A 24083-nucleotide genomic window follows, 5' to 3' on the forward strand; every position below is an offset into this window, starting at 1 on the left:
TACTTCTAATTGTATGATTATATTTTTAAATTTTTTTTTTATTTTTTAATGGGAAATTTTTTCATCCAATTTCGATTTTAGAAATGGCCTCTATCTACTGGTCCATATAGTCTATACATTAAAAGGTTATGGAGAGTCAAACTGTTGTGCTATCATTAATCGCGCAATTACTACGTGCTATTCCTAACTAATGACATATGATTCAATAAAACAAGAGGGACAATGTCAAACGATTCTTATTAAGGCCTCGTTAAATAAGAACCTGAGGTGCTGTTTTGAGTTCTATGGAAGTTTGTTCTGATTCTATTTTAATGATTTGAATTATTCATATTGTAAGGTTTATTGAGTAGATTATTCATGTAAAAAATTAAGTTAATTAAATATTTGTAACCCCATAATAAGATCACATTTTTTTTTGTAAAAATATAAATAGTTATTATAATTTTGATAACGATTTTAAAAATTATTAGAACTAGATCATGGGGTTATAAATATCCGATTAATTTAATTTTTTACATAGATGATATGTTTCACAAACCTTATAACATAAACAGTTTGGATCATCAAAATAGCCTCGAAACAAACTCCACAGAACTCACAGCAATTACTATTGTGACTATAAACACAACTATAAAATCTTCTCACTCTTGGTTAAAAAAAGAAAAGAAAAACAAAAAAGTGTATACTATTGTAATTCCTTATTCATAATATGACATAATAATTGCAGTGGTATATTTTTCCATTAAAGTGGGCATTGCTTAACGACCAAACTACCACAGGAAAGGAAGAAGGCATCCCCCGCAATATCAGTAATCACGAAGCAGTAGCTCCCTAGAGTAGAAGTTTGGAGAGGGCCCCACATGTTTAGTTAAATCACGCCATTACACCCGGCCCCTTAAACCCCCCCTCTTTATAAAACCCTACCTCCATCCCCATTGCTTCTCTCATATCATCACACTCCCCACCTCTCTCTCCTCTTTCAAACATTCTCTCACTACTACTATCCCTTTTCATTTAGAGAGAGAGAGAAAAATGGCAATTCCTTCGCTACTCTCTCTCATCTTCTTCTTCCTCTTCCTAACCTCAACCCTCATTTCCTCCTCCCCTGTTGAGGACCCTGAGCTTGTAGTACAAGAAGTGCACAGGTTAGTTTACTGGCTCCACATTGTAGTTGTTCTATGTATACAATGGCACACATTTTCTGTTTTTAAAATTCTATTGTACTCTGTTTCTTTACATTCCCAACTGCATTACCACATTCCTACTATTTTGAATTGTAATTTATATAAATTGGTCACGAATTCTTTCCTCTAAATACTTCCATATGTTCGTTACATGTGTTGTTATTTTTAGAGATTCTTGTATTTGAAATTTTCATGCAATTGATCACATACTGAGGGAAAACATTAGGTAGCGTTTGGTAGAATTTTAAAATTATGATTTCAAAATAGAGTTGTATTTTGAGCTTGTGAGTTTTGAAATTATGATTTAAAAAGAAAAAATTTGTTTACTTATGAATTTTGAAAAGAATTATGAACTTTCATATTTATTTATCAAGATAGCATGTTAGTGGCAATTTTGTTATTAAAAATATCTTGATAAATTTATTTTTAAATTAAAAGATTACTAAATTTGTCACATCATTATATATAATTTTATTTATTTGTACTTACTTTATGAAAATAAAGTACCCCTTGCCCATATATCTCCATTAATGTACAAAGTAGTTAGAATCTGTTACTTGAGACACCGACGTTTGAACCATCAATTCACAAAGAAAAAAAAAATGTATACATTTATAAAACTTTAATGTGTGGTTTAATTTTATTTTAGTATTTTTTTATACAAAAATAAAATAAAAATCAAACACTTGAGCTGTGTTTGGTGGAAGGATTTGTGAAGAGATTTAAAAAGAGAAATAAAAACAATGTGTGAAACTAGATGAAATTGAGATATATTTTATTCACATTTCACCTATATATTTCCTTTCTGTTTTCAAATTTCTTCTCAAATTTCTTAACTAAACACAGCGTTAAGCATATTTTTTATAAAAATAATTTATCTATACAATTTCTTTCTCCTACAATCTTCCTAATAACGTAGCAAGCAAAATTGAAAAAATTAACCCACATTTAAATATTTCTTTCAAAACTCTCTTTACATGTATTTTAGCTCATCACTCCATTAAGAAGATTGTAGAGAAAAACATTGTGAGAATGTAATACTGTCACTCTAATACATTGCATACTACTATATATTTAACGGAACAATGTGTCACTATATATTTTATAAAAAAAAATCAATAATGTTTTTTTTTTTTCGTTTTTTTTTTTTTTTTCGTGTGTAGGAGCATCAATGAGTCAAGAAGGAATTTGGGTTACCTGTCATGCGGCACTGGCAACCCCATTGACGATTGCTGGCGGTGCGACCCCAACTGGGCATCGAATCGCCAGCGTCTCGCAGACTGCGCCATTGGTTTTGGCAAAAACGCCATTGGTGGCCGTAATGGCAAAATCTACGTGGTCACAGACTCCGGCAACGATGATGCAGTCACCCCAAAACCCGGGACCCTCCGGTACGGGGTCATCCAATCGGAGCCACTGTGGATCATTTTTGCACGTGACATGGTCATCCAATTAAAAGAAGAGCTGATCATGAATTCCTTCAAAACAATCGACGGTCGAGGAGCGAGCGTACACATCGCCGGTGGTCCATGCATTACCATACAGTACGTATCGAACATCATCATACATGGGATTAACATTCATGATTGTAAGCAAGGAGGGAATGCTATGGTGCGGGACTCCCCAGGACATTACGGGTGGAGAACTATATCAGACGGTGATGGAGTGTCGATATTTGGTGGGTCCCATATTTGGGTTGATCATTGTTCGTTGTCGAACTGTGTTGATGGTTTGATTGATGCGATTATGGGGTCCACTGCGATCACGATTTCGAATAATTATATGACGCACCATGATAAGGTCATGCTGCTGGGGCACAGCGATTCATATACCAAAGACACTGGCATGCAAGTCACTATAGCTTTTAATCATTTCGGGGAAGGTCTTGTTCAAAGAATGCCAAGGTAAACATAGAAATTATTTTCTAAAATATAAATATACATGTGAGTTAAAATATTTTGAAAAAAATATTTTAAAAAAAATTAGAGTTTGATTTTTGTAATAAAGTGAATTTTTAATTTTGTTAATTTAAATCTTAATTTTTTATATTTATTTTCAATATAAATTTTTTATTTATTTTTGTTAAATAAAATTGACATAAAAAAAATAAAAATTAGTTATCATACTTAATGTAAGTATATATATAAAATCTTTAAAATATTATTTTTCTTGAGTTTAATGATTAAAATATTATTTTTCGTTAGTTTTACTTAACGAAAATAAGTTAATGGATTGAATTGAAAACATATCAAGATATTATTATTTAAATTGACACAATTAAAAATTAAAATTTTATTTTATTTATTTGATTGTTTGTTTGTTTGTTTTTTTTTTTTTTTTGAGTTTTCGTATTGAAAAGTAAAATAACAAATAAAGAAAAGTAAAAGAGAACTTTCGACAATATCTCTCAATGAAATGATGGGGTCGATGGACCAGCTACCAATATTTGGTATGCAGTCAATTTTTTACTTTTAATTTTTAGGGTTAAATCACACTTTTTCTCTTTAATTATTTTTGAACATTATTTTATCACTCTGAAATTTCAAATCAAACATTCAGACTTTTTAATAATCAAAATGAGTTCAATTTTATTCTCTTTAAAAATGGGTCTTTATACGACTTTATAATTGATGGGTCTAAATATATTATTTTAAAATTAAGGGGATAAGGTGATTTTCAGGGATAATTGAGGGGTAAACTGTAATTAATCTACATTTTACAATTGTCAGTAGAGAAATAAGGGGTTTGAAAATTGCAGCATAGGCTCCGTTTGGGAAGAAAAAAGCCAGGCTTTTTTGGCTAAAATAGTCACAAAAAATAAAATAGACTATTTTAGCTACAAAAAACAAAACATCAAATCCAATCCATAATCATTACAATCCTCTCTCACAAAAAAAAGTCAAAAAAACCAAAAAGCCCTTCTCAAACCAGGCTAAAATAGCCCAGGGTAAAATAGCCAAAAAATCAAAAAACCAAAAAGCCAAAAAGCCAACTCACTTCCCAAACGCATACTATTCATTTTTGAAAGAAAGTATAGATTGAATATGATGTGACTGCGAATGACAATTTACATGTCAGTGTTGTCTTTTATCTTAAATCTTTTCTCTATTATTTGATTTGGTCAAAAACTTGTTTGTCATGTTAAAATTTTGTTTATTTATTTTTTTACTAGAACAAGAATTTCATTATATATAAAAGAAACAATATATAGGAGTTCAAAATTAGTTTTTATAGTGATAGAGGTTAGAAAAAAGAATGAAGCATAGAATTGGTGCACTTGATGAGTTATCTTAGGTGGGGGCCAATGGTTTTGGTCTTATTGAGAATATTGTTGGTTTGGCACATGCAGATGTAGGCATGGATACTTCCATGTGGTGAACAATGACTATACCCATTGGGAAATGTATGCCATTGGAGGAAGTGCTGCACCAACCATCAATAGTCAAGGCAACAGATTTCTTGCTCCTGATACCAGATTCAGCAAAGAGGTGAGAATAATTCAGAACCCCATTTATAATATTCACTCAATCTATCTATCTATCTTTATGTAAAACATAATTTAGAATGTCAAGTTAGGAGAAGAATGCTTCAAAATTATGTATATTTAACATTTTTTTTTTTTTGTTTGAATTTTGTTGAGAAACGTTTAATACTAAATTCATATGTATGTAGGTGACAAAACATGAGAGTGCACCACAGAGTGAATGGAAGAACTGGAATTGGAGATCAGAAGGAGACTTAATGTTAAATGGTGCATTTTTCACACCATCTGGTGCTGGGGCTTCTTCAAGTTATGCCAAGGCTTCGAGCCTGGGTGCCAGACCATCCTCACTCGTGGGTTCGCTCACGGCCAATTCTGGATCACTCAATTGCAAAAAGGGTTCTCGTTGCTAGCTAGCTAGCTAGCTCATCAAGATCATCAGACCCAACAACAACAAATACTTGGGAAGATATTTGAAGTTATTATTTAGACAAAATTAATTTATTAGACTATGAGGGAAAGGAAAAGTAGGGCGCAAGAAGTCTAAAGGGGTTCCATATCTACTGCTAGGGTTTATTTTACTTTTCTTGGCTTTTTCTTCCCTCCATTTTATTTAATTTTACCTTTTTTTATTTTTTTTTTTGTTTTTGCCTTTGTTTTTTTTTTGTTTTTGACTTTAATGTCAAGTACAACCTCTGGTTTGTTACTCAGAAAAACCATTGGGGATTCTGCTGTCAGTCCTCTATGGGTATAGAGAAACAAAGTCTGGAAGTGTTGATATATATACAATGTTTTGTCTATTTATGTTCTTATGCAGAATTCGAATGATTCTAATTGCGAAACAATAAAAACAAATAAATCATACACACACACACAACAAAAAATGATTTAGCAGTGTATTTACGTTTACGTTTGAAAAGAGATCAAATTCACTATCACAATAAAAATTGCATAGGTGAATCTCTCACATTGTAATCCTAACTGAAAAATACACTAATGTGTTTGGTTGGGAGATTTGGGGAGGGATTTGGAAAGGAAAATGAAAAAGGTAGGTGAAATGTGAATAAAAACATGCCTATATTTCACCTAGTTTCACACACCTTTTCCCTTTTCCTTTCCAAATCCCTTCCCAAATCCCCCAACCAAACACAGCATAAATACGTCTTACACTGAATTTCGGCCTTTCTGCTCTGTACAAAACTGCTTACAATAGATTTGAGTATAAAGTAAAAAAATAGAACACTTAACAACATATAAATTAAGGAAAATGCTAAACTTTCATAATATTTATACAAAAATTGCTACAAGAATAATAAAATCATCTTAATAATATTGTTGCTTAGATTAAAGTTTGTAAAAATTCAATACAACAACAATTTTATATCATCACCAACACGTCATGATGATATAAATAAATATACACACTGTTTATTTTTTATACTGAAATGAGCCTCCCTACTCTCTTTACATATGCTTGTATATCTACAGGACAAAAGAGAAAGAAAACTCAAGAGAAGACAGAATGTAAAACATCAAGAATGACCAATGAAATGAATTCATGTGATTAGAGAAGATGAGCTAGCTAGCATATAATATAATTGAATTAATGAATTGGATACTATAAGGAACAAGACTCAAGAGATCATGAATGGGCTCAAATATATGATTTATTTATTTTTTTAAAAAAAAAGAAGGGAATCTGATACTAATTCATAGATCAAGCCAAACAGTACTATACTCTTTTGTACTTTGTACATTTCTCATTGACCACATTACATACCTCCAAACCATTTTTAACCATTGAATAATCAATTCCCTTTAACCAACAAATTATTACACAACTTCAAGTGGTGGTTACTCTCAACAAATGCAAGAAAATGTGTTACAAATATTTTAAAATATGTAAAAAAATGTCGTGAAATTCTTTCGGTTTTGAATTTTCATTTATTTATTTATTTATTTTTTCATCTGAATGATAAACAATTTAGTAAGTTCTTATTAGCATGATCCAATTACCAAATTGACCCCCCAAATTTCTTAGGCCCTGACTTCGGTTAGGGTGGGGCCCATTTGAGCATTAACAGAAGGAAGAAAATTAGTGGATTTCATGGGACAGAAAAGGGAAAGGAAATCATATGCCATTGTCTTTGATCTTCTTTTCATAGGAGCTGTCAACAATCAGTTGCAACACCACATCTTTAACAAAGTAGAGAGCATCAACATTCAACACCTTTTTCCTAGTTTTAGTCCAGCAGAAGATTGAAAACTAACACATCTGCTCTCTTGCTCATGTTAGCTAAATCCATTTGGTTTTGTGTGTTCTATTTCATGTAACAAACAATATGGCCATTTAAAAAAAAAAATGATAAAATTTTAAAATTGTTCAGAATTGTGTGTTTTACATAATAGAATATAAAACATGCCAAAGGAACAGTACAAAGTTGTTCAACAAAGAGGGAAAGCACAGGAAGTTGTTATAGCTTTAGTGAACATGTGGAGGGAAAACTAATTTAAATGGTTCACATTTGAGCATTGGTGCCATAAATTGCAAATCAAGGCACATCTTTACAAGACTCCATTCACACAAATGGATAGGTTTCCTTTTCAGGGAATAGTGCTAGTACACAGACCCTTCACTAGTGAGCATCTTTTCTCCCATTTATTTATTTATTTATTTATTTGTTTTATTATTTCAATACATGTATAAAAATTTCAAGGCTAGTGAATCACGAGATATAAAATAGCTGAGTGTGCATTGCGACAGGATTATAGACAAATTTGAAGATAAATGATCTCGTGTCCTCACTGTTGATAACAACATTCTACTTATAAGTTATAGTTGATTTAAGAATTTTGTTTTATCATTTCTCTTAAAATTAAGGAAAAATTACTCTAGTGGTAATTGAAAAAAAATTGAAAAAATTTATAATAATTATTATTAATATTAATAAAGTTAATCATTAATTTATAATTATTTTCAAAGTTTCATGGTGGTGTAAAATTTTTCCTAAAATTAGTTGATTTGATGGAGGATCTCGATTTTAATTTTAATCTCTATGCATTTTATTGATCAGCATTCTCTCCAAGCCATTAGAGCTTGTGCAAAATTCTCTCCACACAAGAATTAAATTGTTGGTCCATATCCTAAAAAATTTATTGATTAGTTGGCATTGATTTGTTAATTTTTTTCATATCAAAATGGGCTGAATTGAAAGTTTCTCCACCACAAGATATGGATGAAAAGGCTTGGATTTGGAACAATGGACAGTCAAATCATCAATTAATGGGGGCTGATTGATCAATTTGCCTGAGGGAATTAGTTATTATGACATGGAAAGGTATGAGCAAACCATGTGGGAGACCAACTTAGAAGAAATAGACCTAATTGGATCACAACTAATACCTATATATATACTTGACAAAAGCCGTTGTCCGCAATGCGCGCTTCATCACATGCACCAAACCAACAATTAATTGACTAAAGAATATTTATAGAATTGGGTAAATTACACTTTCTCCCTTTATGCCGGTTTACTTTTTTATTTTAGCTTTTATTTTTTTTTAATATTTTATTCTAACTTTTCATGTTTCAATTTTTTTTCACTTTACTCTTAAAATTAATTTATGTTCAAAATTAGACAGAAAATGATATATTTATACTCACGTAATATAAAAATATTTTATTGCATATAATTCACAACTCTAACATAAACTTAAACCCCAATAATATATATATTTTTATATTATGTGACAATTATTATGATATTTTCTGTCTAATTTTGAACAGAAGTTAACTTTAGAAATAAAGTAGAAAAAATTTGAAACATGAAGAGTCAAAATGAAAAAAAAAAAAAAAAAAAAAAAAAAAAAAAAACAACTTTAAAGGCCAAGGTGAGAAGTGGCCAAACATAAAAGGACAAAGCCTAATTTACCCTATTGAATTTTATCAAGGGCAAATCACACTTATAGTATTTATGTTTTAGTTTTGTGTCATTTTGGTTCTTTTATTTTTTATTGGTTCAATTTTGATTTTGTTTTAAAGTGGGTCAATTGATTTCAATTGTTTGCATTTTTTTTAAAATAAAAAAATGTGCTCATAAGGGGCATGTGTGTCATGCTTTTCGGGGCAAAGTTGTAAACTTGATCAATTTAGTGACTTGATCTCATTCAAATCAATGATAATTTTTCATAAAAAAGCTTAACTACATTATTGATTGGATCAAATTAACACAAAATATAAAATTAAGAATCAAAATTAATTAAAAAAAATAGGAACTAAAATAGCACAAATAACAAAATATAGAAACTACTAATATAATTTATCCTCTCATCAATGTGGCTTACTTCAATGCACGGCAAGATAGTTAAAAGGCAATGAAATGTTAGTATGCTATATAAAAAATTAGGTTGTTTGGGATATCCTAAATAAGTGTATTTTTTAACTTTTTAGATTAAAAAGTTGAGGAAAAAATATGGTTGTTTGGGTTTACTTTTGACTTTTTATGAAAAAATGTGTATTAAAAAATTGTATAAATTAGTGTGTAGAGAAAAATTAGGATTGGGAGTTATGCAGCCGTACTTTTTGACTTTTGGTGAATAGTGATAACTTTTTAACTTTTTGAGTAATTTTTTGACTTTCTGACTTTTTGAGCACATGCCAAACTTGGCCTAAGTTGACTATTGTTAGCAATTTGGATTTAAATATTTTAAGTTATGTTAATAGGTTATTTCAATTAAGTTATTAGGTCAATATGTTATCGGCCATGCTACAGACCCCCAGTGGGGTGACCCCCACTGACGACCCCCAATGACGTGTCGCACTGGGGTTGGTCGAAAATTCAAAAAAAAAAAAAAAAAAAATCAGTTTTTTTTGTCCAATGGGAGCTGACCCCAGCACCCCCAGCTGGGGGTCTCAGTCATTTTTCATATGCTATTTGAGTTGTGACACCTTATTTCTCTATATTAGTTAAATTTAAGTTTTTTGACCTATTGATTGGTTCCTAACACTTGGTATGAGTAAGTTTCACGGCTTGAACAAGTTTGAGTTCCTAACAACTGGTACGAGTAAGTTTCATCTCAGAAATCTATATTTTTAACCTATTGATAGGTTTCTAATACTTGATATAAATAAGTTTCTTTGTCTTGAGCAAGTTTTAAGTTTTTAAATTCACTTTTTAAGAAAGTATTTTTTTTTTTTTTTATGTAAAAAATCGCAAAGTTTGAGCGTTGCATAAATAGATGTCACATTTGAAGTTTCAATCATGAAAGAGATAGCAATTGTTAAGTGTATGCTTCACCCATCGAGTTTGAGTAGTGGAAGAGATTATCCAGGAGTGAGTGACTAAGAGTTAGGCCTTACCTATATGGTATTGACTATCAATTATATAAAAAAATCGAAACACTAATAATTATTATGAGAAAAAAAAATTAAACAAATACCTTTCTATAGCAAATAAATAATCAATTTTCTCAATATTTTGACATGGATTAACTATTTTTTTTTGAACTGGAAGGATTAACTATTTGGGCTCTTAGTTGAGAACGCGTAGAGGTGGTCAACTAAAGACATCCACAATAGGATAGTCAAAATTATTTGTTAAAGTGTGTTATATGACAAAAAGTGATAAAAGTAAGGCCCAAAAATGTTTGTTAAGATGTGTTAAGAGTTTGTTAATTTTAGAAAATGAGTGGTGGTGCAATGGATGTATTAAGGGGTGTGTTAAGGTGTGTGAAAAATATATATATGTGTATATAATAAACAAAATAAATAAATAAATAATTTAGTTTAATCAAAAATTTCAAGCCCAAAATTAAATTTTAAGTCCAAAAAAAATCCTAAAAAGTTTTTTAAAAAAAAAATTGCCGTTGACCGGTCAATCGGCCAGACGTCCAGCCGGTCAACCAAGAAGACAAAAAACTCACTTCCCCTCCCTCGCTAGAACACTCGTTGCAGATAACAAGTACACTAATAACTGACACTAACAAAGTGGACTAATACTACCCTTAATAGCTCCATTGCACGACCTAACAATAAACATTGCTAGCTAAATCTTAACAACTGACATTAATATTAACGTTAGCAGCTCCACTGTGGATGCTCTAAATTAAACATAATCAATTGATATGAGTGATTAACTAAGTTAACATAATCAGCTGACACACAGGTTAGACTATTTTAATATAAAATAAGATTTGCTCAACATTCTTTAGTCATTTTTTCATAATAAATGCTCTCTCACTCTATCTATAGGGCATGGTTCTTGTATAAATCACATGGTTCAACATTCTTTACTTAGATCCTCATAGTAAATGCTTTCTCCGAATAAGGTATTCATGCATATATGTACAATGAATCTTCTTAAGTTTGGCCTTTGAAAATTAAGAATGGAACATAAAACTTTCATTTCAATAGATCAAAGATAAATGGCCATTGTATATCATTTTATGTGAAATTATTTAGCTAGAAATTTGAACTGATTTAGAAATAATAAAATAAAATGGTTTTGATTTGTTTGAAAATATCAATCAAAAGGGTGTGAGGAAGGAAGAATATGTAATTTGATGAGATGTGGACTCTAAATTAGATTTGTGGGGCCATTTGGATATGGATATATGCTTGTCGAGTCGTGGGCTTGAATTCTACTCCTGCTTAACCGCAGTGATCTATGCTCGCTGGGCCCTGGGTGAGCTCATCATCAACTGGTCCAAGCCACGAGGTTTGATCAATATTTACCATGTGATTGGATTATAAATTTAAAGGTAAATTATAAATATATATTCTGAAATTTATTTAAAATATGAATTGTTATTTATGATTTTAAGAATTATAAATATTTTATTATCAGAATTTTTTATTTAACAAAATTAACGAAAAAAATGAAATTCTTAACTATTCTTTTCTATAACAATAAAATTTTCAAAATTGTTAATTAAATATATTTTCGGTATTATTAAAAACTGATAATTGACTTAATAATTTATTAATAAAAGATTAATTTGTTGTGCGATTAGAAATTTGAAGGGCAGGGTGCAATTTGTAGAATTACAAAAAGCAATTCATATTTTAAGTAAAGTTCAAAAAGTGTGTGTAAAAAAAATTTAAAATATTTAAGTAAAATTGACAACAATAAGAAAAATATGAATAAAATATAAATTAACTTTTTTATTTATTTTTTATCTTTTATTTTTTCTTTTCAAATTCTTATCCAAATCTATAATTCAAACACATAATTAGTTTATTGTGTAATAACCTCAAAAGCCTCTCCGTTCTTGTTATATCCACTTTTTGCAGGCAGCTGGAGGGCACACCAAGAGTGTTTTCAGCGATTTGAATTATTTTGATTTCACGGTTTGTCTTCCTCTTTGGCTGGTCTATTGTTTTTTTTTTTTTTTTTGGTCTCTCTTTTTCTTTTTTTTCCTCCCTTCTATTTTGTATATTTTGATTCAGCCAAAAAAATTTTAAATAAAATAAAATAAATCTCATTTTGTCAAGAATTACCTTTAAAAAAACATAAAAAGATCTAACTTGGGCATACATTTGAGGGTTAGCATCAGACCAGGCTAGCTCGCAACCCGTAAGGGTAGCCCAGTTGGTTGAGGGTAAGGGACCAGGAACCTAAGAGTATGCTTCTCACTAAGTCTCAGGTTCGAATCTCACCCTCAGCTCTCTACTAGCGGGTCACTGCGTCTTTACCCGGTCGATAAGCTCAGGACCCCGAAATTAGTCGAGGTGCGACACTCCTAAGGAGTGCTGGCCCGAACACTCGGTTATCAAAAAAAAAAAAAAAAGGCCAGTCTAGCTCGCAAAAATGATGCTCAAGCTTGGGAGAATTCTATTTACATGTAAATATATATATATATATATATATTTTATAGCTTGACCCAGCCCACATGCCAAAACCTTAGACCCAAACATCATCCAACGAACTTGCCCTATCCAGGCTAATGGACGGGCTTTTGGGCTTAGCCCATGTGTTGAGGTTTAGGGTTTTTTAATGAATTTTTTTATAAAAGAAAAAAATCATACTTTTGTTCCACTTGTGTATTGGGGTTCGATTTGATAAACTCTCATTCATACATTCATCTTTCTATACTGTTTTTATGGGTTTCAATCTAGACCCACACTGATATTTCAAACCATTTATTTTGTATGTCTCACAATAAAGATTATTCATGAAAAAAATCAGACTTTTGTTCCACTTGTGTATTGGGGTTCGATTTGATAAACTCTCATTCATACATTCATCTTTCTATACTCTTTTTATGGGTTTCAATCTAGACCCACACTGATATTTCAAACCATTTATTTTGTATGTCTCACAATAAAGATTATTCATGCAAAAAAATCAATTTCATCGGATATTTATATAAATACGAAAATGAATTACAATTTGTTTATAAAATAAATGACAAATATAATTATAGACTTAAACTGTCAATTTTATATAGTAAAATGCAACGTGTCATAGTTATCCAATAAAATTATTTTTTTTCATAAATAACTTTTATTGCGAGACATGTAAAATAAATGGTTTGGATCATTGATATAAGTCCGGATTAAAACTCACAAGAAGGTATAAAGAGAAAGGTATATAGAAAGCTCATCCCAAGACTTCAAACCTAAAGAATTTAAGATTGCTATATAAAAATGGCATATTGAAGCAATCTTAAAAGCATTTGGTTGTGTTTCAAAACACACAGGATCTCTTTTTTTATCAGTTAAAAATAAATTAAAAAAAAAAAGAAACAAACAAGATGTCAATGGTCAATATTAGCAAAATGTGATTATGAATTAATTTTTTTTTTTAAAGAAGTCATAAATTCTTATGGAGAACAAGATTCAACAAAATTTGGACCAAAAAGTTAAAAAAGTCGAATAAGTTATACTTAGAATTGAACGCAAATATTATTAGCTTTTTTTTTTTTTTTCACAACAAGTAAGCTAAATAAATTGATTTATAAATACTACCAAAAACAACCAATTTCCCCTTGATTCTTTTGATTCGCGAGATCTTTTATTTTTATTTTTTAATACAAAATTTGATTTTGTCTTCAATCGGAAATGAGTCGTAGCTCGAATCCAATGGCTCGAATTGGCTCGAAAGAGGGAGAGAAGAGAGGAGGAAGAAGCAGAGGAAAAAGAGGGAGAGAAGAGGAAGAACAGAGGAGGAAGAACAGAGGAGAAAGAGGGAGAGAGGATCGTCGCTGCTCGCCTTGCCACCGCCACCACCGTCGCCTCGCTGCCGCCGATCGTCGCAGCACCAGCGATCGCCGGCTCTGCCTCGCCTCCGCCCCCCAGCCCTCGCTTCCAGCCCCAAATGTTGGGCCCCCTCCAGTCCCTCTTCCTCCTTCCCCTCCAGTCCCTCCTCCTTCCTCCTTCCTCCTCCCCTCCTCCTCTCCTCCTCCTCCTCCTCCTCCCTCCCCTGCTTCTGGTTCTGCTTCACCTTCATCTAAAAAACGAGGCCGTTTTTGAATTCGAGTCATTTCGAGCCGCTCGGTTTCGAGCTACCTATCACTGCCGGTCTTCAATGAACATTTTTCAAACTTTTATAATCTATTTTTGTTTTTTAGGATTGTCCATTTTAAATGAACTTAGAAGAACAAAAAATAGGTCAATTCATAAACTGAGGCAAAGGAGGTGTGTGCAGCCAGCCTTTGTCCAGGATTGAGGAGAACTTGAAAAGGTCAAAAGTATTTTCAAGACCAAGTTTTTTAAAAATTGAGTTTTTGATTTTCGTATTTTTTTGTTTTTAATGAATATTTTTAAAATTTTAAATATTTTTTTATTTTTTTAGATGCACATTACTTAGATGTATCTAAAAAGTAAAAAATTTGTGAAAAAATATTTTTAAAAATTAATAAATACATAAAAATATAAAAAAATGTACTGAATTCTCGTATTTTTTTGTATTTTTGACATTTAGTGAATTTTTGAAAGGTTTTTTTCAATTTTTTTTTACTTTTTAGGTATATTTATGTTAAGTATGTCTAAAAATTAAAAAAATTGCTCAAAATATTAAAAAAATTCAGTAAAAATAAAAAAACACCAAAAATAAGAAAGTAAAATTTTCTGAAAAGTATTTTTAAAAAATGATAACCAAACATAGTGATTTTCCACTTTCCATTCCACTAACCAAATGCAGGTTTTTGGCCCAACTTTGATTACAACCCCCACTATTTTTAGGTCTGGCTCCAAGTCTGACCCAAAAAGAATCATGGACAAATGACAAACCAGTTCATTACCCATGCTACATCTCTATTTTCTTGGGCTCTTAGCCCAGAGCTCAATTAATATATTTCAGTGAAGCCCACGTTAACCATGTTTCACTAGTGCCACTAGCATTCAAAATTGGCAAATGCTAACGAGTACTAGCGAGTCCTACTTTGACTCGGGATTGAGATAAAAAATTTAAAATAAGTGAAAATTATAGAAGTGTTACAAAAAAATTAATAAAAAATTTATTTTTTAATTAAGAAAAAATAAACTCTCATTTTTGAGTGGCACTTGTTAGAAAGATCTTTAAAAAGTTTACAACTATAAGACATGGGTCCCGTTTGGTAGAGCTGTCGGAAAGTAATTATAACCTATAGTCTAACAGTTTATAACTTATAACTGTGAACAAAAGCTGATTTTTTACTTATAAATTAAGTTTCTCTTCCCCCACACAATGAAGTTGATTTTTGACTTACAAAAAGTTATAAGCTGTATTGTTAAGCTAAACCAAACACATCAAAATAGCTTAAATTAAGCTAAAAGCTGAAATAAACTGGAAATAAGCCCTACCAAACAAGGCCATAATATAGTAGTATTTTTTTTTTTAATGGAAGAAAGACATAATAATATAGGTTGATCAAAGATGCATGTGTTTGTACAAATTGTATAATTAAATAAAATAAATAGATTTATATTTAATAATTTAAATTATAGAATAAGAAAATATGTTGGAAATTACAACTAGATTAAACAGAAATACATAACAAGATAAAACATAGAAAAGAAAGCAAACCGAAACTTATGTAGTACTACATTCTCCTTAAAATAGATTTGTCGTCTTACCGTGGGTGCTGGAGGTATGTCACCGTCTGTCTCTCAAAATACGATGGTTTAGACCTGTTAACGCAGAAGCACTTTCTATTTAACTCCGACAAATTAACAATGACAACACTCTCTCACACAGGAAGAAGAATATATGAGCTGACTGACTATGTAATATGAGAGTTAAAAATTCTGTGTTGAAACCAAGGAAGATGACCTCCTTTTATACACAATGGGAGAAAGATGAAGAGTCTTTCAGCCATGAAGGCTAACAACAAATGCAACCAATTACTCATGCAAAACTGATGGAGTAATGCACCAAAATTGATAGGACAATTAGCATATAGGTTATACACTCTATATACACATCTGTAACCACTAAACAAACCTGGTAAAAAAAAGATTAGGTTAATAGGCCACCAATCGTGCTTAGTCCAAACCTAACCCATTCCCTCAAGCGTCAAGCCCTAAGATCCACGGACTTGGCCTGGTTCGGGAATTGAAAAGCTTAGCCCACGCTTCTCCTTAAAACCCAGGTATTAAGGAGAGGAAAACTGAAACCTTATAACTAGTACAAATGAGACAAATCCAGGCGATATGAGACACATTCCAACACACCCTCCTGGACCACAACACAGGCCCAACCAAGCTCTGATACCAAATTGAAAAGTTCAGCCCACACTTCTCCTTAAAATCCAAGTATTAATGAGAGGGAAACTTTAAGTCTTATAACCAGCACAGATGGGGCAACTCCAGGCGATGGTATTAATGAGAGAGAAACTTAAGTCTTACAACCAGCAGCACAGATAGGGCAACTTCAGGTGATGGTATTAATGAGAGGAAAACTTAAGTCTTATAACCAGCACAGATGGGGCAACTCCAGATGATGCGGGACACATTTCAACACCGAATAGCGTGCACGTGTGTGGCAATTTTTGTATAACCAACTTGGACTATAGTTTTGACCAAAGCTTATTCTTGAAGCATCAATAACTCCTTTCTTTCGAAAAATTTGAATGTCCCAAAGAGCTTATGCCTTTATCAAAATCTTAAGGTTTAAATGCCCATTAATACTTTTCTCTACAATTAATGTGGGATTGGTAATTATATACAATTCTCAATACCTCATTCATGAGGCCAACTTTATGAGATAATTTTTCATTTAATTCTTAATGATTTTTGGATATTATTTTTGTGATGTAAAGATCTTATTATAAAGAATCTACACGCATTTGATCCCACCTCAACTGGTGGTTGTGACCTATTTTAATTTCATATTAAAATCAACATAAAATCATTTTTTTCCAATAGTATGTTGCTTTCAAGAAAACCATATGCCAACAAAATAAACATGATTTTTAGTTAAATTTAAACATGTGGAGAGAATACCAGTTTAAAAAAGTTCAAATGCAATTTCATTTGAGAAGATTTTAAGAGAGAACATATGGTTCCTGAAAAGGATAGAAATTTATCATGAAGGAATCCACAAAACTAACTAGTAATTTAATCAAAATTTAAGGTCTATGGTGCACATTTATAATTATAGTTGTAGAGTTACTCATTAAGTGAATCTTGACCATTAAAATTGAATTCTGGACACTTCTTAAGTTTTTTGTTGTGTGACTGTAATATTATTATATGACGAATATCAAATAAATGAAAAATAAAAAAATTAATTACAAATGAATTGAGTGTAATTAGAATTGTATCTCGAGGCAACATTCTCACTTGCATAGTGGTACCACCGAATGGGTGCTGGTTGTGCATGGTGGATGGAGGGTCAGGGAGAAAGAGTTATTTTCAAAACAAATGAAATTTTGGGTTTATAGATAAAAACAAACACTAAATAAGTTTTTTATTTTCAAATTTTGTATAAAACGATAAGGAAAGAAAAGAAAGTGTAGACATAAACAAACAGAAAATATGTAGAACAAAAGAGAAGACAAAAAAAAGTGCATCAGCCATGATACACACTTCCAATTTCCCCATCACAATCTAATAATTTTCACTCCAACCCTTAACTTGGCCAATGTTATAAATAGTAGGAAAATTAGTTTTTATATAGAATTTGTCATCAGAATTACATGATAGTATCATTTTTATAATTAAATATCATTTAATTTTTTTTTATTTTAAAATAATAAGTTTCAATATAATTACTTTACATTATATATAAAATTTATATATTTTTTATATTTATATTTCAGTATCATTAATATGTTCATTCACATCGTATTAACCGAGATAGAAAAAATTGAAATGCATTCTACCCCCTTCAAATATTAGTTGATTCAAAGTAATTTTTTGTTTTTATTTATTCTATTTAAATATTTTTTTTACATTGTAGTTTTTTTATTTGATATTCAATTTTCTTGCATATCTATTCTAATAATTAAAATGGAGTTTACTGCCTTTATTCTTGGGCCACCGTTGCACAATTGGATTTTTGTTTTATTAGGCCTTCAGATAAAGATTTTTTTGTTTTGTTGAATTTTTATTTTTATTTTTATGATAATAAGCGTTTTATACGGCCTTTATTATTAAGGGCCATGAACAATAAGAGTTTTTATTTGAGGGTTACTATATATTATCGAAATATTTTACAAAAGCTTTTTATTCCTATTTGATATCTTAAGTGATAGGGTAAGTTTCAATATTTTTTAAAGAAAGTGGCCCTACACATATGTACGAGCGCGGAATAATCTTCTCGTATAATTCTGTTGATCAAGTTTACACTCCTTCAAGCATTTTTGCTTTGCCACCTGAAAATACAAACGTGAGCTAACCGGCAGGTGTGTGCTGGAAACCCCTCCGATGCCTAAGTCAGCAACTAGACAATAGACAATAAGTTCTGTGTATTCTACAATAAGAATTTGGATACCTGTACATAGGTCTGGTTATGAGCTTTTATAGACTTTACTTGGCACAATTCTAGTAGGATTCCAACTCTCCTTATAAGAGTCCTTCTAGGAATCACACACCCTACTCACTACCAACCAACTGAGATGGTTTGCACAATCCTAGTAGGACTTTACTCTCCTTAGCAGAGTCCTCCTAGGAGTCACACTCCTACTCACTACCAACCAAGTGAGATGGTTTTGCATAATCCTAGTAGGACTCTTCTCTCCTTAACAGAGTCCTCCTAGGAGTCTCAAACCCAAGGATAATGATTATTCCTAAAACACCCTCATCACTGCAAGCCAAGTGAGATGGCTGAACCCTTACCTCGGCTGACATTGCGGTCAACTGTGCTCACACAGCTCGGTGATACTTTAAGCACCACTGTCAGTCTTGACTCTGAGATGACGCCCTGCAGAGCTATCCTTTAGCTCGGTTCTCCTTCCACTGATACCTCGGTCCAGGATAGCTAGGTCAGGTCACTGGTAGCCCATCTATGACCGACCCGATGTTTAGATGATCAAGGATCGTGCTACATAAATAATTACCTCGGCCCATAGTTCGGCCCAAACCCGAAAAATGAGATGTCTTCTTGGCCTACGACCGAGCTACACCAGCCCTTATCTCGGCCCAACTCCTAAAGAAGACTCTTCCTAGCTCGGCGCAATTTGTTTACAAATTACCCTCTCAATTGTCCTTTAATTCCATTTGCGTAGCATGATTGGGATTATTTTTCCTCCAGCCGAGCTAAGAACGCCCCACTCTGCCGAGCTAAAAAGTTGTTCGGTTTCATAGCCCGTTCGGCCCCAATAAGCCTTGTCAGTTGCTCAACATGTTCTTCCACTAATCTGGCACGACGTCATTCCCAAGATACGTGGCGTGCCCCCATTATCCCCGTTCTCTTGTTACAACCATCATGCACTTTCAAAATTTTGAATAGCCCCGCCTTTTGTAATCATCTTCCAATTAATGAAAAATTTCGATCTCTTTGCTCGGTTACTGTGCTTCTTTTTCAATGTTTTGCATCATTCCGACCGCATGCCTACCCAAACTAATTAGCTTGGCCTTACCTGATCCTGCCAACCTTCTTTAGCCGAGATACGCATCTCGGCTAAAGAATCCAAAAAACTTGTTGGTCAAACCTGCCAACCTACTTTGGCTGAGGTAACTGTCATCCCGGCCAAAGAGTGTAAAAGTTTTGTTGGTCATATCTGCCAACTTCCTGCAGCCTAGATCCTTATCTCGACTTAGGAGAGCTAAATGTTGGTTATTCATGTCAACCTTCTTCAGCCTAGATCCTTATCTCGGCTGAAGAGAGCTAAATGTTGGTCATACCTGCCAACTTCCTGCAGCCTAGATTCTTATCTCGGCTTAGGAGAGCTAAATGTTGGTTATTCCTGCCAACCTTCTTCAGTCTAGATCCATATCTTGGCTGAAGAGAGCTAAATGTTGGTCATACCTGCCAACTTCCTGCAGCCTAGATCCTTATCTTGGCTTAGGAATGAAAAAAGTGTTGGTCAAACCTACCAACCTTTTTTGTTGCCCCCCAGTCGGGCAAAGACTTATTTAGAAAGAGTTGGTCAAACCTGCCAACCCACTTTGCCCCCAGTTGGGCAAAGACTTTTGCGCGGTCAGTCCTACTTGTCAACCGTGTTAACTCTCGCCAAAGGCTTTTTGTCTGGTATCACTGTTGCGCTGGGACTCTGCCTTGGTGCGCGCCCCATCTTCCTCTACCCGGATGTGTTGGTGCACTCTCTCCATTAGGACTTCTATAGTAAGGGGCGGCTTCATTGTCATTGAATCCCTCAACTTATTGCCAGCCGGCAAACCTCGTTTGTACTGTGCGATAGCTAGGTTTGTAAGGCAATCTCCAATTTGATTAAAAGTCTCCTAATATCGGTTATTGTAAGACCTCAATGTTTCATTTTCGCCCATGTCAATAGAGAGTAGTTGATCAATCTCCACCGATGTCTTGGTATTCGCTCTGAATCTAGTCACGAACGCCTCTGCCAATTGTGCCTATAAGGCGATGCTGCCTTCTGGTAGCCTTTCGAACCAGGTTAGACCTAGATCGCCAAGGCTGGATGGGAACAGAATACACATCAGGGCCTCGTTTCGTCGGTATACTGCCATAACCTAGCGAAAGTGGCTTAAGTGCATGTAGGGGCCTGTCTTCCCTTTATAAGCAATGAATTTGCGCTGGTAAAAGCCTGAAGGTAGTGGTGCGTTCTCTATTGCCGGAACGAACGGCGAGCTCTGCAACCTTGCTAACACTTTGTTTTCTGGTTCATAGGCAAGGCGCAGCTCTAGCATTCTTACCTCGGCACTCCCATGTGTTCTAGGAACCAATCGTTGTAGTGCGAAGACTCTGCGGGTATCGCGAGCTTGAATGTCTTCTCTCCTTCAAGCCCTTTCAGTCCTCATTCTCTCAGGCCTGGAGTAGCGTGTCCTGGAAGTTTTTGATTGTGTATCGCCCGACCTGAGGCTTCTACTTTCAGTTTGTGATGGTGTGACTTGTCTGTCACGATCTTCTGAGTGGCAAGAGTGTGTGTTGCCTTTGCGTCCCTCTTTTGCTGCCACCCCTTTGCCTTTTATCTGGCTCTTCATAGACTTTATGTCAGCCGCCATTCTTCTTATTACTTCGTCTTGCTCCCTTACGTGATCTTCGAGAACCTGAGAATCCATCTTCCACCTCTCTCTATCAGAGCTTTGAGAGCGGTGTGGACTTGAGCCCCGTCTTTCTCTCGCTTCTCTCCGCAGATTCCTTCGCTGGGGATCTAATTCCGCCATGGGTGCAATAGAAGGTAAACCTTCGCGCCCCCCACGTCCTTTTAGGGTTTGCCCATCTATAGCAGATTGCGGCAAGTCTTCATTGTGCGCTATTGTTTCCAACTAGAGAAGAAAACTCGATCAAGAGGTTTTATTCTTTCTGGAATTTCCACAGATGGCGCCAATTGTACGAGCGCAGAATAATCTTCTTGTATAATCCTGTTGATCAAGTTTGCACTCCTCCAAACATCTTCACTTTACCACCTGAAAATACAAACGTGAGCTAACCGGCGGGTGTGTGGCGGAAACCCCTCCGATGCCTAAGTCAGCAACTAGACAATAGACAATAAGCTCTGTGTATTCTAGAATAAGAATTGGGATACATGTACATAGGTCTAGTCATGAGCTTTTATAGACTTTACTTGGCACAATCCTAATAGGATTCTAACTCTCTTTATAAGAGTCCTTCTAGGAATCACATACCCTACTCACTACCAACCAACTGAGATGGTTTGCACAATCCTAGTAGGACTTTACTCTCCTTAGCAGAGTCCTCCTAGGAGTCACACTCCTGCTCACTACCAACCAAGTGAGATGGTTTTGCATAATTCTAATAGGACTCTACTCTCCTTAGCAGAGTCCTCATAGGAGTCTCAAACCCAAGGATAATGATTATGCCTAAAACACCCTCATCACTGCAAGCCAAGTGAGATGGCTGAACCCTTACCTCGGCTGACATTGCGGTCAACCGTGCTCACACAGCTCGGTGATACTTTAAGCACCACTGTCAGTCTTGACTTTGAGATGACGCCCTGCAAAGCTATCATTTAGCTCGGTTCTCCCTCCACTGATACCTCGGTCCAGGATAGCTAGGTCAGGTCACTGGTAGCTCATCTCTGACCGACCCGATGTTTAGATGATCAAGGACCGTGCTACATAAAAAATTACCTCGGCCCATTGTTCGGCCCAACTCCCAAAGAAGACTCTTCCTAGCTCGGCCCAATTTGTTTATAAATTACCCTCTCAACATACATGTGAATTTTATTATATTAATAAATTTGTGAAACAAATTTAGGCACTAGGGTTGGAAACGAGTCGAGCTGAATTTTTGAATATTCAAGTTTATTTATTAAGAATTAACTGAACTCGAGTTAAGCTTAAATAATCGAGCTCAAGCTCAGCTCGTCAAATATTTGAGAAACTTGAGTGGCTCGAGCCAATTCGATTACATAAATGAGTCGAGCTCAAGTTTAAAAAAAAAAAAAACACTAAAACTAATTTACTTACTAAAATAAAAAACAGAAGATTCTGAGCAAAATACACAAAAATACTTATATTCATAATAAATTTTATCAATCAAGTATGTAAATTTATACAAATATCAAACACAAGTAGAAAAATAAAATAAATTAATGAAAATTTATTTGATATATTAAAAATAAATATTAATTTTTTAAAAAAATATTTTCACGAACCTTATTGAGCTGAGCTTAGGATTACTTGAGCTTGGCTCGATATATAAACGAGCTTAAAATTCGAACTCAAATTTGTTTATTTTGTAAATGAGACTAATTTAAATAGGTTTTAAATGAGTTGAGCTCCAACTGCTCATAAACAACTCAATTTTTTTTATAGCTTTTGTTTGGCTGTGCATGTGATTCATTAAATTAGAATTTTACCAAAATTAGAACCTGGACAAGATTGAATGTACTGCCTACAAATACTAAACTCAGGAAATAATAAATTAGGTCATTCACAAAAAGTTGTGGTCTTGGAATTCATACAACTTTATGCTTGCTTGGCCTCTATTCTTGTGTTCTCTGTTTCATAAAAATAAATTGGATCTTAACCTCTAATTTCTTTCTTCTTTTGAATGTACTTGTTGGCTACATATTTTGTATAAAGCCAATCACAGTTCAACACGTGGCAGGTTGAGGGTAATACGAGAAGACAATTCAAACCTTCGATCGTGATCGTCCACGTGGCAGTTAGTATTGGTTTTCATAAGATCTGCGTAGTATTAGATCAGCAAAGAGATGCAAAGTGATGTGGTTTCAACGGTTACTCACATTTAAATTCAAAATCAGGAGGGAAGCCTAACTGCAGGTATTGGCGTAGTGGAGCTAACTATAAGGCAACATGATCAGCCATCATGGAGGAGCGTTTCGACGGTTAGAAGTGCAGTTCGATGGTTATCCTTGAGAAATATAAATAGTAGAGAATGCCCCAGAAAAAGCCCCAGACTCAGATCTAGAAAACCAGTTTTATTCTACTTTATTTCTTTTCTAGTTTTTACATTTCTTGTTCTTTACATTTCTGTACTTCAAATTCCTGCACTGCATTTCGTTCATAGGAGTAGTTTTCAGGTAGCTTATTGCTGTAAACCTCTACGAGGCTGGTTCAGATCTCTGTAAGTCTTTCATTTTGCTTAATGAAATACTACAACTGTTCTTTATTTAACTATTGTTTACTTAATTCTCCTAAACAAAGCCACCAGTAAAAGTCCTTTTCATTGAGGCTGAAAGAACTAAAACACAATCGTCTGATAATTGGTTGACAATTAACATTCTGTAAGGACTGATTGATCCTTGCTGGCACGCTCACAATTACAAAAATAACCTTCGAAAGCCAAAAAAGCCAACATATATTTTTGGCACGCCCAGTGGGACTAATTGAAATGGCTAGACGTGGGAGACAATGAGAAAATGAACGCTTA

General features: G+C 33.5%; 1 protein-coding gene across 1 annotated transcript; it reads left to right on the top strand.

Moving 5' to 3' along the window:
- Window positions 1–661: 661 nt before the first annotated feature.
- LOC114265346 (putative pectate lyase 18) lies at window positions 662–5465 on the top strand. The gene is made up of 4 exons (XM_082866312.1): window positions 662–1145; window positions 2348–3088; window positions 4534–4672; window positions 4857–5465. Exons 1-4 carry the CDS (start codon window positions 1033–1035, stop codon window positions 5076–5078), a joined length of 1215 nt encoding a protein of 404 aa, XP_082722438.1. The 5' UTR covers window positions 662–1032; the 3' UTR covers window positions 5079–5465.
- The last annotated feature ends 18618 nt before the right edge of the window (window positions 5466–24083 follow it).

The sequence above is a fragment of the Camellia sinensis genome, chromosome 4 (genome assembly GCF_055761805.1).
Source record: "Camellia sinensis isolate YWXY chromosome 4, ASM5576180v1, whole genome shotgun sequence".
NCBI classification, from domain to species: domain Eukaryota; kingdom Viridiplantae; phylum Streptophyta; class Magnoliopsida; order Ericales; family Theaceae; genus Camellia; species Camellia sinensis.